At 38.3% G+C, this 21,450-nt stretch overlaps 1 protein-coding gene across 14 annotated transcripts in view; it reads left to right on the top strand.

The window, feature by feature from the left end:
• The window catches only part of PARD3 (par-3 family cell polarity regulator), a 653,831-nt gene that overhangs the window by 490,728 nt on the left and 141,653 nt on the right, over positions 1 to 21,450 (top strand). For all 14 annotated transcript variants that reach the window (XM_059404392.1, XM_059404389.1, XM_059404386.1 and 11 more), the window contains one exon: positions 7,724 to 7,963. In XM_059404392.1, the coding sequence (XP_059260375.1) occupies positions 7,724 to 7,963 (240 nt within the window). The remainder of the gene's footprint in view (positions 1 to 7,723; positions 7,964 to 21,450) is intronic.

The raw sequence follows: 21,450 nt of genomic DNA, 5'->3' as shown, positions 1-21,450 counted from the left end.
AAGTTATTTTCATCTTACTCTACTGCAATTAGTGCTAAAAGCCATTTATTATAAAAGCAAAAATCCAAATGAACAGAAATATTACAAGAACAGAAGTCTTGTGTGTTTTATCTTCATCACGCATCATCCATTTTAATTAGCGAAAAGGGTGGTGAACACTGTGACAAGAGTCTAGAATTAAAATCATTAATTGATGTCAAGCTGAAGAGAGACTGTTAGCATGAATTTAGTGACAGCGGGAAGGAAATTAACCTTATTACTTTATTTAGTATATTACATTATTTTGTGTATTGTTGTCCATGCAGGTTCAAAGCAAGTTCGTTATCATCTTGGAAAATACTTAATTTTTTTAACAAAAAGAAAAAATGTGGATATTTATGCTTGTATATAACAAATTGATGTAAGTTCCTCACTTGTTAAAAGTCTTACAGAGTTTTTTAAGCTCTCATTTCTTTTCCTTTTTTTTTTAAATTTTCTATCTTTCTTTCTTTTTTTTTTTTTTTTACATTTTAAGAATCAGGAAATCATTCATGATGATGTTGCCCGTCAGCCTCCGTCACTACAGCTGTCTGCCATCATTTAGGCCTCAGAATAGTTCTCTTGTTTATAACCACGAAGGACTGTCTGAAATGCTTAAAGCAATAGACATTTATTTCTTTGGCTAAGTTTTGGGCTAATCAGTTACTTCTGTGATTGCTGAGGTTTGGCCCAAGATAAATTGGATGGATAATGCTAAACAACAACCTGACTGTTCAGAAAAACGAATGGCTCTTACATCTTAGAGATAATTTGTGACCTCAGGGTCACGATAAAAGAATAGAGGGGGTGTCCTTTTATAGCACTGACCATCTGGAACTATTAAAGGCTGAACTGCAGTGTACTCACTGTCTTTTTTTTTTAAGTTTCCTTACTATTTTTCCTTACTATTTTTATTAAGACACCAAAAATGTTTTCTCCCCTGAGTCAAATATTTCTTTTCTAATTAAATCTTTCCAGAGAGAATGAAAATATGTCATATGTAAATATAACATGTTTGTGTTCCTAAGTCCCTTTCCTCACTTTAGATTACACAAGACATACATGCATAAAAGTATGTAATAAAGAAAATCGTTTGTGTTTTCTGTTAATTTGACTGTGAATTGTCATGAAAACTCACAAAAGCCATAGTGCGTTACTGGTTTTAAAAATTTACTATTCAGGGCCTTTTTCACAGTAGCAAGCTCATTAGCAATAATTCTGCAGGGCACCTGGGCAGCTCAGTGGATTGGGTCTCTGCTTTCGGCTGGGGTCATGGTCTTGGGGTCCTGGGATTGAGTCCCTCCTTGGGCTCTCTGCTCCATGGGGAGCCTGCTTCCTCCCTCTCTCTGCCTACTTGTGATCTCTTTCTCTGTCAGATAAATAAATAAAAATCTTTTAAAAAATAAATAAAACGCATATCGGTCCAAGCTGATAATCAGACTCGTTCACCTCTTACAGCTCTAGCCCCACTTCTGGGCCACAGGTGCACTGGAGTTCTGAGGTTTTCAGCACGGGGTGAGCTGGAGGGAGGGAGGGGCACAGAGAGCTTTCATGGCTTTGGGGATGAATTCATTAGTGATGACAAGATAAACAATAAAAAAAATATAAGTTCTTATGTTCTTGGAGCTTAGGAAAAAAACCTAATGCTTTTAGAAGGTGCTATAGATGTGACTGTAATGTTTATTGGATTCAGTGATTAGTGGCAATTAGTAATAGTGTACAAATTTGGGTAAAAGTAAGCAGATGAGAGCCAGGCTTTATGAATAGTAGCTTGTGCTACCAAGAGCTTCTTCTGAGCAATTGACTTGTTAGAAATTGACTCCCAAAATGAAGATGAGTTTCTGTGTAATTTGGAACAAAAGAACATTCAGTTTTGGGGCCCATCAATAATATATTGGAACTATTGTACAAGAAGTTTGGGGAGATGATTTAGGTTCATGCTTCTCTTGAGAAGAGAATGTTCATATTCTTTTTTTCCGATGGTTTCTGAACAGGGCTGCATTTTCCAACATAAGTAAGTTGGATTTTCTTTACTTTTAGTGAACTGAGGTTCAAGTACCTTAGGGCTCATTCATAAAACCATCTGTTACTCCCTTTGATTTCAGAGGGGTCTCCAAATTCAGAGATTTTTACTTCATTTCTGTTGTAGCCCTTCACATTCTACAGGTTCCCAAACTTCAAGACGTCTGCGAATGCCCAGCCACCTATAGTTAGGTGATTCTCTGATGGCGACCATGTAGAGTAGTAAAGTAGATTGTCAGTGGAGTGGTCATAATTGAGCTTCAAATTAATATCCCACTGAGTTGAAGAAAGAACTCATTTCTCTCTTCTGTAGTTTTTCTGACTGAATATGGAGTCAAAAAGATAGTATGATGCAAAGAATGAAAAGATCTCTGAACTTATATGAACTTTTCATCATGAATATCCAGTATTTAGTGGTAATCAGCTTTTATAATAACATCCTTGACTGTCATAATAGCTCCTAAGTGAATAAGTAGACTATAATAAGAAATTGAGTATAAATTTAGCTAAACTTGACATTAGAATTTGACTTGCTATTTTTCTTATGTGTATTCTCTTAGTGGGACTTATTAGAATCTAGGACCCTTCCTGATAAAAATTGCTAGCTTCCACTAGTCTGTTATGAATTAAGACAATGATTGGTTCTCAGCTCAGGAGATAGGGTACTTCTTAGAAGGTTTGGGGAATATGTGAAGCATTTTTGCTTGCCCACATGGCTGGGGACACTACTTGCTGATATGTAGCTGGAACTAGTTATGCAGGAAGTTTTGCAACAATAGCGAATTACCCTTTCTCGGATATCACTGGACCCCTATTGAGGAGCACTAAGCTAGGCGAATTTAGGTAGTTCCATTTTATAGCTGGGAAATAAAGGAAATTAGAAAAGATTGACTAGGCAGGTCCAAAATTTGGGTAAGCAGGACCCGCCTCATGATGATAGGCTCAATGTAAGAAGAAAACAAGGGAGAAAAGTGCACATTTTGCTTGCAGTGCTATCTGACAGTTTTCCAGCTTCCTATTTTGAAATAATTTTAGATTACAGGAAGTTGCAAAGATGGCACAGGGAAATCTTGTATACTGTTCATCCAGTTTCCCCTAGCTGCTAAAACGTCCATGTCTGTAGTACAATGTCAAAACCAGGAAATTGTCACTGCTTCCGTGTATGTACATAGTTCTGCGTCATCTGGTCACGTGTATGCTTCCTGTAACCAGCACTGCAGTCAAGAAGCAGAACGATTCCTTGGCAAAGACCTTCCTCGTGCTGTTCTTTATCATCACACCCGCCCCTCTGCTCCGACTGTTGCTAAATCCCAGCAACCGCTGGTCTCTTCACCTGGTCTTTAATTTTGTCACTTTGAGAACGCTATATAAATGAAATCTTATTTCAAAAGTACTTGAGCTTTTGAGATGGACTTTTTCTCCCCACAAAGCATAATGCCCCTGCGGTCGATTCCAGCTGCTGCGTTTATCACTAATCTGCCCATTTGTATTGCCGAGTAGTACTCTGTGAGAAAGACGGACTTTGGTTGGTTTGGCTGTTCACCTGTTGTCACATGTTTTAGTTACCTCCAGTTTTTGAGTATTTGAAACAAAGAGTCTTTGAACAATTGCGTACAGGTCTTTGCATGGATGTAAGTTTCTAATTCTATGGGATAAATGTCCAGAAGTGCAGTTGCTTGTGATATAGTAAGTGTATGTCTAATTTTGTGAGAAAGTGCCAGACTGTTTTCCACGGTGGCTGTACCGCTTTACATTCCAACAGTAATGTATGACAGGTGGTTTCTTTACATCCTTGCAAGCATTTGATGTTGTCACTTTTTTATTTTAACTGATTAATAGATGTGCTCATCATAGTCCTAATTTACATCTTGTGATGTTGAACATCTTTTATGTGCTTATTATTAGTATATACTTAAATTTTAAAAAATTTTATTATGTTAAAATAATAATTATTTTATAATAATATATATTTTATATTATATATTAAATATATATTTATACAATATATATTTTATTTTATAACTAAGGATGCACCATACAGTACATCCTTAGTTTTTGGTGTAGTGTTCCATGATTCATTGTTTGCATATAATACCCAGTGCTCCATGCAATATATGCCCTCCTTAATACCCATCACTGGGCTCACCCATTCCCCCAACCCCTCCCCTCTAAAACCCTCAGTTTGTTTCATGTAGTCCATAGTCTCTCCTGGTTGGTGGGAATGCAAGTTGGTGCAGCCACTTTGGGAGACAGTGTGGAGGTTCCTCAAAAAATTAAAAATAGAGCTACCTTGTGACCCTGCACTTGCACTACTGGGCATTTACCCCAGAGATACAGATATAGTGAAAGGAAGGGCCAAGTGCACCCCAATGTTCATAGCAACAGTGTTCACAATAGCCAAACTGTGGAAGGAGCCAAGGTGCCCTTCAAAAGACAAATGGATAAAGAAGATGTGGTCCATATTACAATGGAATATTTTTGAGCCATCAGAAAGGATGAATACCCACCATTTGCATCAACATAGATGGAACTGGAGGGAATTATGCTGAGTGAAGTAAGTCAGACAGAGAAAGACAATTTTCATACGATTTCCCTTATATGTGGAACGTAAGGAATCACATGGAGGACATTATAAGAAGGAAGGAAAGAATGAAGAGACTGGATCAGAGGGAGAGTATATATGTTTCAAAGAAATATTGCTTCATGTCTTTTGCTCTTCTAATTGGATTGTATTTCTCTGTCTAGTTTTAAGTGTTCTTTACATATTCTGGACATGAAGTATTTGTCAGATATGTGTTTTACAAATATTTTCTCTCAGTCTGTACTTATCTTTTCACTCTATTAATAGAGTCTTTTGGAGAGGAAATGCTTTTAGTTTTGGTAATGTTCAGTTTGTATGCCTTTTCTTCATGAATGATGCTCTGGGTATCATTTCTAGGTATTATTCTCCAAGTGTTAGGTCCTAAGGATTTTCTCCTAATGTATTATAGTATTATATTTTTACATTTAAATCTGTAATTCATTTTGGATTAATTTTGTATAAGGTATGATGTGTAAATTCAGGGTGCTTTGTTTTGTAATGTTTTTGGTTTTGGCTAGGGACATTTAATTGTTCAAGCAGTATTTGTTGAAAAGAATGCTTTATTTCATTGAATTGCTTTTGCATAATTAAAAGGAATCAGTCGACCTTACTTGCTATTTCTGGGTTCTTTCTTCTGTTCTGTTGATGTGTCTGTCCCTCCATAGATTTCACATCGTCTTGATTATCATGGCTACATTCTAAGTCTTGGAATCAGGATGGGTGTTTTTTTCTCTGTTTATTATTACTTTTTACATTTGCTTAGGTATTCTATCCTTTGTCTTTCCATATAAATTTAAAAATAATCTTGTCTATGGGGCGTGAGGGTGGCTTAGTTGTTAAGTGTCTACCTTTAGCTCAGGTCATAATTCCAGAGTCCTGGGATCGAGCCCTGCATTGGGCTCCCTGCTCAATGGGAAGCCTACTTCTCCCTCTCCCACTCCCCCTGCTTGTGTTCCTTCTCTCACTGTGTCTCTGTCAAATAAAAAAATAAAATCTTTAAAAAATAAAAATAAAAATAATCTTGTCCATATCTACAGGAATCTTCCTGGAATTTTTATAGGAATCATATTAAACCTGGATATCAACTTGGGGAGACATCACTTCTTTACTATCTTGAGTCTTTGATTCATGATCACTGTAACTCTTTCCATTTTTTTAGATCTTCTGTTACTTTTCATCAGCATTGTATAATATTTAGCATATAAGTCTTGTACATGTTTTGTTAGATTGATAATCTCTCTATGTTTATACATATCTATAAACCAACCAAGTTTTTAATCTGTGTATCTATCTATTCCATTTTTTAGTGCTTATAAATGGCATTGTATTCTTAATTTCAGCATCCATGTTCATTGACAGCTTATATACAAAGATTTTTGGGTTTTTTGATGCTGTATGTTGTTACTTTGTTGAACTTGAGCTTTAGTTCTAGGAGACTTTTGTAGATTCCTTGGGATTTTCTCTGAATGCAGACCTGCAATGACATCATTATGTCATCTACAGACAAGAATGGTTTTATAACTTTTTTTCCAATCTGTTCTATATACCACCCATTTCTTTTCCTAGGCTCATTGCACTGTCTAGAATTTCCAGCCCTCTGGGGGAACAGCCATCCCTAGCCTTTTCCTAATCTTAAGATTCAGTCTTTCTCCATGATGTATAATGTGTGATGTTACTTACAGGTTTTTTGTAGTTTTATCAAGTTTAGGAAGTTAGTTATGCTCTATAACCAGTTTTTTTTTGAGAGATTCTGCCATGATGGGTATTGAATTTTGTCAGATGGTTTTTGCTGCATTACTTAATATGATGATGTGCTTTTTCCTCTTTAATCTGCTGATCTGTTAATAACATTGATTGATCTTTGAATATTGAACCAGCCTTGAATTCCTGCAATAAACATCACTTGGCTGTGATGTATAGTCTTGCTATAGAGTGCTAAATTCTATTTGGTGATATTTTTGTTAAAGATTTTTGCTTCTGTGTTCATGAAGGATATTGGCTCAGTTTTGTTTTGCTTTTTAATTTCTATACTATCTTTATCTGGCTTTTGTATCTTTTCTGTATTCTTTTCAATATATGCCTATATGTCATGTATGCTAGCATTGGTTTACTTCAGATATGAATAAAGCAAAGAACTTTGCAATAAAATGTTGAACTCAGTCGAACATATTGTTTTATATTCACAAGACTTCACTTTTAAGTTCGCAGCTAAATTTGTAAGTATATAGTGGAAATATTTTCCCCAACAAAAATCATTACAATTTGACTGAGGGTTGTTTAATTATTTTTAGGTAGCGAAGATCAACTTAGTATATGAAGTATACCAGTATAAGGTTGAAAAGTCCTTTCTACCAAGTAGCTCAATAAAATCTTAGGAAATATTTAAATGATCTTCAGTAAAAGTGGTTATTTAAGCTGTGTTTTTTAGTTATAACACAGATAAGTTTTATTTCAGAATTTGATTGGATACATGCCTTCTTGTCCTTAGTCTCAGGATTTGCTGGTTCTGTATACACATAAATCAAAGCTGGTATCATTAAACTGAGATCTTCTTTTGCTGTTAATAGAGAATTATGGTGTGGATTCATGTTTAGGTTTCATAATGTATTGTAAGTGTAACATATTATATGTGTATGATAGGTTTATAGTGAGTAAGATGTATACATTATTTATAAATTTATACACATAAATTTATACATATATAGTCTCTGTGTGTGCATGTGTATGTGTGTGTGCATGTGTGTAACTTTAAAAAAAAAAATCACTTCTTGCCTTAAAAAAAAAATTCATGAGTAAGACTCAGGTGGATGCCTAAAACTGTCCCTGGTGAATTTCTAAAACTAATTAATAAGTGGCAATTTAAGTTAAGATGTGAATCATGACTGTGTCTTATGGACATGAACATAACTTTTCTAAAGTCATCATTTTGGAGAGTCCCTATTACCTTGACAATCTAAAATGACTATAACATCATTTATGCCATCAGTCTTATAACTGCATGAAATAAAGTGTATTTTACAACATATTTTGATGAATGTTTCTGTATGCAGTTCTTAGAAAAGGCATCATTTCTGTTTTTTCAATTTTTTTCTAATTTTACAGGATTCAAGCCAAAACTCGTGAATTTAGAGAGCGACAAGCTCGAGAGCGTGACTATGCTGAAATCCAAGATTTTCATCGGACATTGGGTTGTAACGATGAGTTGATGTATGGGGGCATGTCTTCCTATGAAGCTTCTATGGCTCTCAACGCCAGACCCCAGAGCCCAAGAGGAGATATGATGGATGCTTTATATGCCCAAGTGAAGAAGCCACGGCATTCCAAACCTTCATCTGTAGACAGGTAGGCTCCGGGAGCAATCAAGGTATTGCTTCCAAATCAACTTTTATACAGTTTTTGACAAGGGAGTAGATTGTTCATCAGTCCTCGTACCTGGACTGTCTTTTATTAATGGCCTTTAGAAAGCTGTTGTGTCTAAAAGTATTGGGTTTATACAAATTGAAGCTTAATGGAAAGAGGAGCAGAGGTTTTGATAGCTTTTCTAATGATTCCAACGTATTTCATCTTGTCCTTAAATTGGTTTTAGACTGGAAAACTAACCTTTGAGTTTGTAACTCAAATAAAAAACAAACTTGAAATTTTGGCTCTTCTACTTAAGCTGTATTTCCTTTTGCTGCTAACAGAGCCTCTAGTTACAGTAATTAAACAGGTGGAGGTGGCCTGATTTGTTTGAATTATGAGTTACTTAAAGGGTCTCATTTTTTGGTGACATGATTTCCTATTACAGAAGAATTAGTGAATGAGATGTATAATATAGCCAGTCTCCAAATTGCTTGTTAATAGCCAGAGACCAAGGTCTGATTATGAATAACAATATAGCACAAAGGAGGGAAAGGTTGATTTTATATATTAGTGACTACGTATTTATTTCAAAATTTGACTGACTCTATGGTTATATATTTATTAGTGGCTCCATATTAATTTTAAATTCTGAACTATTTTAAAAACACATTTTTCTACCTATCCATTTATCAAACACCTTTAAAGTTTAGTTCACGAGGAAAATAATTCTCATTTATTCTTATCTGTACTATATATGTATGTTATTTTCATAAAAAATATACTAATTTCATCATATATTATAAGGCTTTCTTATAATCATTGCTCTCTAGGGGAGCTGGCTTTGAACATTCAAAGTAGGTTTCACTTAAAAGGTGTGGTTCTCAAGCTTTGACTTGTATCAGAATCACCTGGAGGGTTTCTTCAAACACAGATTGCTTAACCCTTCCCCGAATTTTGATTCAGCAGGCATGAAGGGAGTGGAGCTATCATTTGCATTTCTAACAAGTTGTTGAGTCTGAGGTTGCTCTCCCCTGCTGCACTTTACCAACCCTTGCAAGTCTCGGGATGAGATGAAATTAGTTCGTCTCTAGCACCCACCTGTGATTTGGCTGCTACATTTTGCAGGCGTTCTGTGTTTTAGTTATTTACTTCCAGCTTTGATAGAGGTTTGCAAATGTAACAGGCAACCTTCAGGCAAACCCAGAAGGAAGCATTTTATAAAGAGTAGCAAAAGGAGAAGCAGGCCTTAAGGTAAAACTGTAGTCAGGTTGTTTTTCTGTTTTCTTTCTCTTTCTTCTCTCTTTCCTTCTTTCTTGGCTTTAGGTTTTCTTTATTATTTTATGAAAACCAATTTGATGTTGACTGTAATGAATAAGTAATGTAAGTTAACATAGAAGGGTTATGCTTTATTTAAACCCCTTTGGTGTGGTCATCTAGAAAGTTCAAAGTGCTTGTTAACCAATATCGATGTGTCAGGACTCAAAGAATAAGGTCATTATCAGTAACAGTGACATTTTTATACTGAACTTCTTACTTGGTTTTTGCTCTACTTGTGAAAGCTGCTTGTAGAAGGTCAAATAGCACTAGAAGGCCATGACTGTCCCATCAAAAGTGGCTTTCTGGGTGGAGAAAGGACAACAGAAACGTTGGCATGGCCTTTTAGTAACTTTGGGAAGAACTGAAAGAGAATTAATGTTGTATTGATCAATAATAAAAATATTAATCATTCCCAGCACCTCCCACATGAAGTTTGGAAATCTTGTAGGTGGTACATGTGCTTATAGGGGCTACCAAGTCCCAGCTGACAGGAGAGAGGGGAACCCCGGGGTGGCGGGGGGGGGAGTTGGTGTGCGGCGATCTCTCCAGTCCCTGAAGGCCGGAAGCAGTTGTTTCAACCCCCAGTTGAAAAACCCGTGCCCTGCAGCAGGAGTCTGTCTCCCCTGACAATTTCTGCACATTTTCAAAAGGACTAAGTGCTCAGAGCACCATCTGCTACTGGGCTCCAGCATCCCTGGCTGCCGTCTCAGCTCTGGACCAGGCTGACGCCCTACTGCAACTCAGCCTCCTCAACTCATTTCTGTCAAAAACCCACTTGGTGAGACGTTTCAGGAGAGACTTTTGTTTTGGGGACAAGTCATACCAGGCAGAGAACAGCTCAAAAATCACATCATGGATAGTGTTGTATCCAGAAGTCCCCCTCAGCCTCACTCAAGCATAGCCTAGGCAGCTGGGTACCACTGGGGACCTCAGACTCTACCCATTTGTGCCCCCAAAGGGTGATTGGACTAGAGGATTTCTAAGGCACTGCCAACTCAAGAGAGAGAGACTTTATTTTTTCTTTGAAAAGGATCACAGGAACTTCTTAGTGTTCTGTAATTCTTGTTTTTACGGAGAATAACATGTCTACCAAACAATACATTAGTAATAGGAAAAGTTGGGCGTCATCTCATCTGTAAAGTACTTCTTTACCAACCTATCATCGAATATGAATGTGGCTTGGAAATAACAGCATCCCCTCCATTGTCTATTCCCGTCAGAGAGAAAGTGGTGGAAAAGTGGTTCTCAGACTTGAGTGGTAATAGAGACTCTTTTTTAAAGGACAATCTCTTGATACTGCAGTATGGAATTAAATAGTTTTGATTATAATGTTACTTAAATATGTATAAAAATAAAATAGGGCTAAACTCCTTCTGTTTACAGCCATTATACAACTATAAAACCAAACGTCTTTACAAATTAAATACAAACAAAACAGCAAAACCATTACATTCAAATGAGCAACATTAATTTAATGTGGCCAGTAATGTGTTTTAAAATCTAAACTCTTGCACAAATCATTAATATGGTGGTGGCTGCGCCATGGAAGGTTCATTTGAGTTTGTGTGCCTACCCTCAATCGCCCAGCGCCGACTCCTTTCCCCACCCATTTTCTCTGCAAGACTTCTGCGGTTCTGCGAGCTCCCTCCTGTCTGCCGTGTCTCGGCGTCTTTACCTGTGAAGTCCAACTTGCTTCGGGTATCAGTAACTTGAGGCAGTGAAAATGCCATTTCTGGGTGCCTTCATGTTTGGAAACTTAAATTCAGACAGAGATGCCTTATACCGAGATATAATCATTCAGATGAAAACAGAAAAAGCTTGCCACTCCTCAGAATATGTCACCTGAGGCATCTGGGTGAGTCAGTGGATTAAAGCCTCTGCCTTCAGCTCAGGTCATGATCCCAGGGTCCTGGGATCAAGCCCCTCTTTGCTCGGCGGAGAGCCTGCTTCCCCCTCTCCCTCTCTGCCTGCCTCTCTGCCTACTTATGATCTCTATCAAATAAATAAATAAACTCTTAAAAAAATGTGTTTCCTGTACAAAGAATATACCCAATAAAGAAACTCCCATCAGTTAATTAAATTTCACCAAGATTTGTAATTGGTGAACTGGTACAACTTTACGATTCAGATTTCTGGACTTCACGGGAGTGTAGGTACTCAGTGGACAATCTGAAGTATAGCCCGCATCTGTTTCTAGGGTTTTTCACTGTTCGCTGAGAAAGCGGCATTCGGAATTTCATCGCTTAATCATTTTGATTGATCATATAGTCGGAAATGTGCATCTGTTAGCCCCACATGGAAATACCCAGGGTTAATTTGTTAACTGCTGTGAATTTGATGTCAAAATAGGATACTTTTTCCGTTTGCACAGATTATTTGTAAAATGTTGTTGTTTTTTTTTTAAACAGGTACCTTCCTACTATATTTTCATCCCAATTTAGTTTGATTGACAAATGAACTCTTATCCGACTGTCTGTGTTGGTCACAGTGTTGTTACTATTCTCCATTAATGCCCTTGGTAACATTTTGACTTATCATTTTGGGTTGATGCTAACGAGAAGCCAACCCTACCCTTCTGTTTTATGTGAATAACAAGGCTTAAGCTCACAAAAATACGGGCGTACGTACATTTTATCCTGATTAGAACCAGAGACCTCAAAGATTTAGCTATGTAAATGATTCATAATCCTATACTTCTTTGGCAAGATTGTATTTCCTGCTTGATAATTATATCTTCGGCTGGCTAGATACGTGAGAGGCTGATACGGTGCTCTCTGATGTATTTCTTCCTACCGTGGAAGACATCCCAGCTGCCTACCCAATACCTATTCTCTCCTTCCACTTAATAGTATCCCAGTTTTGTTCAGGCTGGCAAGGTGCCCAGATAAAAATTCAATTTCCCAGGCTCCTTTGCAGTGAAAGGTGCTTATGTGACATCATTCTGACTAATGAGTGAGAAGCGGATCTGGATAGAACTTTTTCTGTAAAGCTAGTTTTTTTCTGATGGGAAAAAATGGAGCCAACTCAGCTTTTTCCCTTTGCCATTTCCCCTCCTTCCCGTCTAGAACTTAGGTAGGTACTCCAAGGTGGGCTTTTGTCTGACACTCTTGAAGATGAAGGCTACATGGAGGAAGAGGAAAGCGGCCCATTCCCTTGGACAGCGAATGGCTCTAACTCCGGTATGCCCACCCTCTTTGCGACCTGTGCAACTGAGCCTCTTACTTGTTTAGGTTACTCTCCATCATTTCTGTTCCATGGAGCCAAATAGCGTTTGGAGCCCAAAGGGAATAATCATCCTTTGATCAAGACTGTCTGAAGAACTATCCCCTGGTCAAATCATGTCCACAGTATTTTGTATTAAGTAGTGGGCAAATTTATTTTCTAGTTTTGCTTACTTAGCTCTTCTACTTTTCACTTTATTTAGCCTGTACTTAAATAAATATTATCAGTCAGATGTCTGCTAGCATAACATCCTTCCTGACGCTGATACAGCACCATCTCCCGGCAACTCCTGCGTCTCTCAACAGTCCGGCTACAAAGTGTAACATACAAGAGCCCGAGCTATGGGGGATACTACCTGAGTTTGGTTCTGGGTTCTTACACCATCAGCTGTGTAAACTCTCTGCTTCATTTTCCCCATCTGTATAATAGGGATAATAATACACTTTATCAGGCTTGGGGGAGACTAAGTCTGTTAATACATATAAAGCTCTGGGGCACCTGGGTGACTCAGTCAGTTCGCCATCTGACTCTTGATTTCTGCTCAGGTCATGATCTCAGGGTCATGGGATCAAGCACCGCATGGGGGTAGCAATGGGACAGGGGCAGGTTCATGCTCAGCAGAGAGTCTGTTTCTCTCCCTCTCCCTATTCCCCCCACTCCCACATGTGTGCTCTCTCGCTGTATATAAAGTACATAATAAAAAAAATACGTAAAAAGGACCAGCAATGTCTCTGGTCCACAGTAAACCCTGTTTAAGTGTTTGATGTTGCTGTAGTTTGTTAGGAAATGGGTATTTTTCCCTCAGGAAAGTGCAGCAGCCCCTCCTGGGTGCAGAGACAAGCAAAGAACAGAACTGAAATGAATTAAGATAACTTTTTTTTTTTTTTTTGTCAGAGAGAGAGCGAGCGAGAGCGAGCACAGGCAGACAGAGTGGAAGGCAGAGTCAGAGGGAGAAGCAGGCTCCCCATGGAGCAAGGAGCCCGATGCGGGACTCGATCCCAGGACGCTGGGATCATGACCTGAGCCGAAGGCAGCTGCTTAACCAACTGAGCCACCCAGGCATCCCGAATTAAGATAACTTTTATTCCATACACGTAAACATACTTGTAAAGGTGTGGGCATGCAACTCTGCTGATACCACTTTAGTCACTAAATAGCTTGGTCTCTAAGTATTCTTCATAAACCTCATCATTTGCTATTCACATTTCTCTTTAAATTAGGACATACTGGATTCGGTATGAGGCCTTGTGGAGGGCTTCCTCTGTGTAAATACTTGTAAGTGCTGGGTACTGTAAAATGGCTTACTTGAGAATAAGTAGGGGGGATAGTTGTGTAAGAATGTGATCTCTTAATTGATTTCAGTCCTTTGACAATTTGAAGGTCTTCATTTTGTACTTTCATGGAACTCTTTGAAGTTCTTCGTGTTCTACTTTCATGAAGTTCTGGTGGATTCCAAGCTAGCGAAATTCCTTGGAGGTATGGAGACTTGAACTTCTGCAACCTTTTCTAAAATTTTGACATTTCTATTTACATCAGGTTATCTCCAGGCAGGGTGGATGGGCAGGAATCACAATCTTGACTGTCCCAGACCACATTCTAGAATAGTGATTTTTCAAATTTTAGCATGTATACAAGGAACCTGGAATGCTTCTCACAAATGCAGGTTTGTTGACCTCCCCTCATATTCTGATACAGTAGGTCAGGTAGGGGACTCAACCCACATTTTCAGAAAGCATCTCAGTTGACTATAATGCAACGGGCCCATTCGCCCTTTGGGAAGCACTACCTTTGGACTAATGAAAACAAATAAACAAACAAACAAGATGAAATGGAACTTGGATGTAAGTTCATTTATTAAGATCTAACAGTGAAGCTATAAAGTAATTTATACTTTGTGTTTTGGGCACTGCTTTACTGTTCACCTATGGCTAGATAATCATTTTGTTTAAAAGGTCTGTACCGGTGTGGTATTCATAAGCTTTATTCAGTATTTCTTGACACTTAACTAAAAGTTTCTTTTCATGTAAGTTATACAGCTGCAATTTTAAAAGCTTCATATGCTTTGAATTCTAACAAAGAAATGATGAAATGTTGGTCGATCGTATTTTTATTTACTTGAGGATACCAAGCAATTCATATTTTTATATCCAGATACCAGAATCTGTACTTAAAAACTCTACAGAAAAACAGCTCTAATGGACATTTGCGGACTGTCACCATGCGATCATTTGCCACCAAGAGTGCATTGTCCTCAAATATAATTGAAATAAAATGGGTACTGTGCTGTTATAAATCTAAATAGCAGGAAAATAGTAGGCTAGACTCCCCCAGCTTGTTCAGGACACCTTAATGGAAACATAAATACCATAATCATAACGCTTTTTGCATGCGTTTTACCACTAAAAAGAAAATGTGGATTTTAAAAGAAAAGACCTTTGTGAACTTGTTTATTTCCCCCCATTAAAACTGAAATCCAGTTGTGTCAAAAGGAAGTGTGACAAAGAACAAAACTAATTTTCTTAGATACAGGTAGTTATTAAACAAGTGCTCTTCTTAAAATGTTGGGTCACATAACAAAGTTGCATTTGCTATTCAAAAAGTCAAATGCCATTTTATTTAGTTACAGTTACTCGGTATTAGTCATCCCTGCTTTTCTTGAAATGTGAGAAAGTCATTCTCGAAGGTAGTGAATCTCGTTGTCATGAAGAGTTTTGCAAGTTGGTGCCATTGCTAATTCATGTGCTCCACTCCGCCCTTCTCAGTGCCCTTAGCGATCCTTTCCTGACCCTGTCTGGCTCCATCCACCTCAGCAAATGTCCCAAACTGGGTTGTTCCTTCAACATGCCTCTCTTGTCCAAACCGACCACCCACCTCCGTCTTTTCTGGTTCCTTCCCTCTCCTTACGTGCCGCGGGTCAACTCTAGGCCAGTTCTGTGTACACTCTGCCAGCCCCGTTCTGCAAGGAGCTGGCTCGCTCCATGAGTCCTTCTCAGCCCCTCCTTTAGCCTGTGTCTCTCTGCTCGCTCTTCCACAGAGGAGTAACTATATAGATGTCTTTATCATGCTATTAAAAAAAATCCTTTTTTACCCTCTAGCTATTTTTACCCTCTAGCTATTTACTGCCCTATTTTCTGTCTTCACTTCTAATTCAGACTTCTTGAAAGATTAATCTAGATTTGATGTAAACTAGGTCTGGGTTTTCTTTCCCACATCTCATTCCTTCCACATGGCAGGCCCAATAAAGGCCTCCACCCCCACACCTCTACCACATTCCCAAGCCTGGAAACCACTGAATATGTTGCTCTATCTATCCAGCAAAAAGGACACGGAAGATCTGATTGAGTTAATGATCTTAAAATGGGGATATTTTCCTAGATTATCCATCCAAGGGGGCTCAGGGGAATTACAAGAGTCATCATAAGTGAAGTAGGGGGACAGGAGAGTCAGTCAGAGAGAGATTTGAAGATGCTGGCCTGTTGACTTTGAAGACAAGAAGGGACCACAAGACAAGGAATGCAGGTAGATCCTAGGAGCTGGAAAAGGCAAGGAAATAGTCTCCCCTAGAGCCTCTAGAAGGGACATAACACTGCTGACAGCCTGATTTTAGCCCAGTGAAAACCATTTTGGACTCTGACCTCCAAAACTACAATATAATTAAAGTTTCCCATTGGTCTCCTAGTTTCCTGATCCGGTAAACACTTCAGTACTTTGAATTTGGATCCCTCTGTGGCATTCCTGGAACTCTGTCCTCTGTGTTTCTGTGAATGGAACCTACTGCCTTTTGCTTCCTACTTCCTATGGAACTGTTTTTTAACTGTCCTTTTAAGGATTCTCTTCTTGCCTGCTAAGTTTGAATTCTTCAGGGAGATAGCTCTGGACTACTGCTATTCCCTAATGTGGTTTTTTTGGCTGAAGTTTTAACTACTGTGTGGCACTGGTGATGGATAACCCGTCCTAGCCCAGTCCTTTCTTTTAAGCTCCAGACCCTTGGAGCTAACTACCAGCTGGGGTGTCTGCTTCATGTGTCTGTCAGGAACTTAAACCCAACCTATCCAAAAGCCAAGGTCATCACTTTCATTCCAAGCCTCTTCTAGTTTCATGGGCCTAATCTCCAAGAATACTATCTCTAGATTTACTCAAGACACAAACCTTTCTTAGGCAGCCAGCCTCCCTTCCTGCACCTCATTCAGTGACAGAGGCCTACCAGTTTTACACGCTAAACAATTCCAAATCCTTTCTGTCCTTCCACACCATGACACATGGACTGGCAACAGTGTGCTAGCTCATCTCCTTGCTTGAGCTCCAGTCTTGTTTTCCCCAGATTCCTACTTTTACCAGTACCCTGAGTCTTCTACACAAAATAAAGATCTGATAGCCCATTCCCTTGGTTAAAATTACTCTGTCGCTGTTCATTGTCTCCATGATGCAGTCTGAGCCCTCAGCATGGTGTCTGTGGGCCTCCGAGACCTTCCATTTCAGCCTCCTTCCTAATTATATCAGACTGTGTCATATTGGTTCACGTCCTACTTTCCTAACAGAGGATATTCTAGAAGTATAAACCAACTTCATGAAATACGTGGGTGAATTAAGTGGTTCTTTGGTCGTTATATGTTGTGTAAATGTTACATTTTGGTGGGTTAAAACAAGCAATCACCGTTCATTAAGCTATTCTAATATAGTTAGAGATGCAGCAATTAAATTAAAGGCTGAGGTGACATAAACAACCCAACAAATGAAATTTTGAAAGTAATGAAGCCATAAATAAGGTCATGGCTAATTTTAAAGACTTCTTGTTTAATTCTTTTTGTTGATTAGCATTGCCTGAAACCACAATTTGTTTGTAGAAGTAACATGTAATGGGCGTTGTTTATTTATATATTTATTTCAGCCTTGGAGGAGATTTAAATATTACACAGAAATATGAGGATAAGGGAAAACCATCTTAGACCTTGGTAGTCATCAGGCAAATAATTTTCCAGCACAGTGTGTTCGCTTTTGTTTTAATGTCTTTCCCTTTGCAGGGCACTGAACTTTTCGGCCTTTGATGGTGAGGTGGCCGCACTGCGTCGAATCTGCTTGAGCTGTTTGAGATTTCATTTGCTTTTAGCTTTCTAACAGAAGCTCCAAGATCCTGCTTTAAATGCAACTCAGCATGATAACTCATCTTTGTATTCTGTCCCAACCTCCTGGCCCTCCTGTCCTGTAGACAACAGGTTTCCTGTTGAAACCCATGGACTCAAGTGCCAATCTTACTGGTATATAGTGGTCTTAGGTTGGCATTATTTTCTTTCTTGCTCCTGAACAAAGCTGGGATATCAGTCAACTATTAATATAAATTCATGAGGATTTACGTGGAGCCCTGTTGTGAGATGCATTTTCAACTTTGGGGGAGACTTTATCAAGACCTGAATCCAAATCCATTTTTAAATTAACTTCCCAGATGTTCTAGAGCTTTTCCTTGGGCACCCCAGCCCTCGGTGTGAATAACTGTCTGATTAGTCCTTATTGGCTGCTTCATTCCTTTTCTTTCCATCAGTTCCTTGTTGGTTGATTTTTGTAACTTAAGGAGAAGTAGTAGTTGACTGAAAAATGTTTGTTGCATATTCCAATCACGGAAGTGTTTGGAGAATCCTTAGTGTGTCTCCTACTAAAATAGACGAGTATATAGATATGTGGAAATTCTAAGCTTTCTGTATTGTTGCAGAATAGAAAATGACTAGATAATTCATATGTTCTATGAACATGTAGTAATTACACGTTATAGTTGAGATTGCATAAAAGGAACTCATGTTCATAGACTGAATGGATCAATGAATGAATGTTTATTGGTGTATATATACATTTCTGTAAAATTCACAAATATTTTTAAAAGTGAATTTTCTGTATCAGTTTTTGTCTTATATTATTAGTTCTACCTAATAGATTATAAAGGGGTTATAGGATCGAACCCCTAGGAATACAGAGTTTTTAAAATGTTTGTTCTCAAAAGAAAATATTTCGGGGCCAGGCAAGTATCTCGTAGGTGATTCTTTTTGGTGATGTGTCGGGATGGGTGGGGGGCTCTTTCAGTTTTTTTTTTTTTTTTTTTTTTTTTACAAATGTATTTTAGAAGTTGAACAGATATTATTGGGCAAAAAATGAATCTTAATCTAAATTTGGACTTTTTAGTACCCTGGTTTAACTGAAATTCTTGGTTACCTCCAAGAGAGGCCCACCTGGCCCAGCCCCATGTGCTGTTAACCTTCCGGTGGGGAGGTGGGGGGTGGGGTGGGGAGAGTGGCAGGGGGTGTGGGCAGGTGCTGACTGCACCTGAAGCAAAGGGAAGACCAACAGGCCACTGAATGAACCCAGCTCACAGCGGAACTCAGATGATCTGAGCTGAAGTGAGCTGAAGAATACAGCGTTCAGGAATCTGGAGGATTTCCTGCGTGTACATGAATTCAGCCTAAAATCTTGTGACTTAGCATTGACTGGTAATGTCAATCTGAATTGAGGAAATAGTGTAACATCTGAATTAAAGTATATGTTCAAAGAGATCATGCTCAGAACTTTAAAGCATATCCGGCAGCTCAGATGAAGGGCTAGCAGTTTCAGTTAGAGAATCTTTATTTTGTAAACTTTACCATGGATTCTGGTTATTCTAATTTAGATATAAATCAAATTTGCCTAAATTTTATTTAGAGAAGACTTATTTGCTGATCTGAATGCAATCAGATTAGAAAATTATTCTTCTAAATTCCTTTCAGATAAGTCTCCCTAAAATTTCATTTCTGCTATAAATTTGTAAAGAAAAAAATTTGATAGTGAAAAGATAAATTCCTGTATAGATTTTCAAAGGTTATGAATAGTGGTATCTGAAATAATTATAAATCACCCCCATACAAAAAATACTGCTATCGTTTCATGTTGACCTCATATAATTCTGAATTGTGAAAATATATTTTAAAAAATAAAAAATTATTTTGTCTTTGTGAAGAAAAATGTGATTTAGAAGAAAAAGTTTGCCATATCAGAACTTACTCTTCACTATGACCAGAACACAATTCCCTCCAAATAAATCTGTTTAACAACCAAATAGCAGATATCTTTTGTCTCTCTTTTCTGGTCTCTGCTTTGCTACTTAATAGGTCATTTAATGCCGGGTACAAAGCAGTAGTCTTTTGAAGGTTATGTAATAAATTGGACCTGCATCAGGCACTTAGGCAGAGACATAGTCAAGTAAAATTTTAACTCCAAATATATTTTAAATTCTAATGGTGCTCAGAATTCCCGGGGGCACCTGGATGTCTCAGTCAGTTAAGTGTCCGGCCCTGGATCTCAGCTCAGGTCTTGCTATCAGGGTTGTGAGTTCAAGTGCCGCATTTTTTTTTTAAAGAATTCTTTAAAAAGATTGGGGGGGGGGATGGGAGGAATGCAAATGGAACTGGGGAATTTCGGAGGACATAGGTGAGGGAATTAAGGGCTGTTTAATCCCTAGGAGTGCCATAAAACCAGTCATTGTGGTTGTGGACAATTAATGGTGAATTTCTGGCAGTTGGTGGTCAGTGACATGAGGCATGAGGATTTTCTCTCAATTTCACAAAGTTACCATGTGGCCTGAGGGGGGGAGGTGGAGGACTTAGAAAAATGACTGAAATTCTGTGTAATTAGAATTCTGATACAGAAGAGTTTTGGTTTTTGGTTTGCAAGCTGCATTAGCATAACCTTAAAAACCCACCCCTTTTGTAACAGAAACTAACACTGAGGATAAATACTTATTTCTAATTATTCTCTTTTTCTTCCATTTCCTTTTTCCCTTTAGTCTGTATGTTTAAGCTTTGTGAAATAGTCAAGGGCTTACAGTTTTTGAATAAGCCCAAGGTTTTTGTACATTTCCATCTTACAGCCAGCCCCTGGGGGTGGTCATCCCCCTCCCTAGCAGTTATCCCCGGGGCTACTGGGTCCTGAAAATTGTGGAAACATCTGGGATATGGAAATGAGAGAGACCTCATTTACCTCCCAGGTTCCTCTTACTTGGTGTTACCTGAGAGACCATACACAGTATATTGCACACAGACTGAGAGGAATTAGGATGCTAAGGAGATTGACTCAGGTTGGGGAAGGGAGGCTTCAAAGACATGATGTGCTTGCATCCAAAGTGGGTCAGAGCTTTTATATCTATATATCTATAAATATCTATAATATATAGTATCATATGCATATTACAGTATATAAATATATGTTTAGCATAATAAATATATATTATTTGTTATAATATGTAAATCTTATTTAACAAAATATATAAATATATCACATATATACACAATCTATATAAATATAAAAAATAAAAATTTGTAAGATGTTGATAAATAAAAATCTTTACATATATATTTACCTAGTTTTGACTGACAATGCAGTCTAGTTAAGGCACTCGATTTATATATGTGCTCCTGGTAAATATGAAATGTGGTCAACATTTCACTATGTAGATTCTTTAATACCTCCTGTGCCTAAAAGCCACTGGCAGTATTGCTGTGGCTTTTCTCTCCGAGCGGTCTGATGCTTTGGAAGGGTTTATGGATTTCAGCAAGTGAGGTTTGCCTAGCCTTTAGGGCCCTTGGTGTCTCCAGCTCTCAGTTAGGTGGGGCCTTGAGGCCTGCAGGATAATGAAGTAGAGCCTGGACAGGCAGAGATGCTCTGCCCTACCAGGCAGGTGGTTTCTACGAGAGTAGATCCAGGATTCAGGGGCTGTGAGTGAGAGCTGTGGTTGGGGATACTGACCTTATGGATCCAAAATAGGTTTGTGAGAATATTTATGTATTTCATATAGTATGGCTCAAAACACCTGAAGAATCTCAAAGTCTTGTTTCGGCTCTTCTTGGCCGTGAATGGCCTGTGGTTTGCAGTATCCCCAGGCCTGTAGGCTTTGCTGGATCAACAAGGGACATGGGACTCCGTTAGTTAGTGGC

This window comes from Mustela nigripes, chromosome 6 (assembly GCF_022355385.1).
Source record: "Mustela nigripes isolate SB6536 chromosome 6, MUSNIG.SB6536, whole genome shotgun sequence".
Taxonomy (NCBI): Eukaryota; Metazoa; Chordata; class Mammalia; order Carnivora; family Mustelidae; genus Mustela; species Mustela nigripes.
This window is presented reverse-complemented; position numbering and strand designations above follow the sequence as displayed.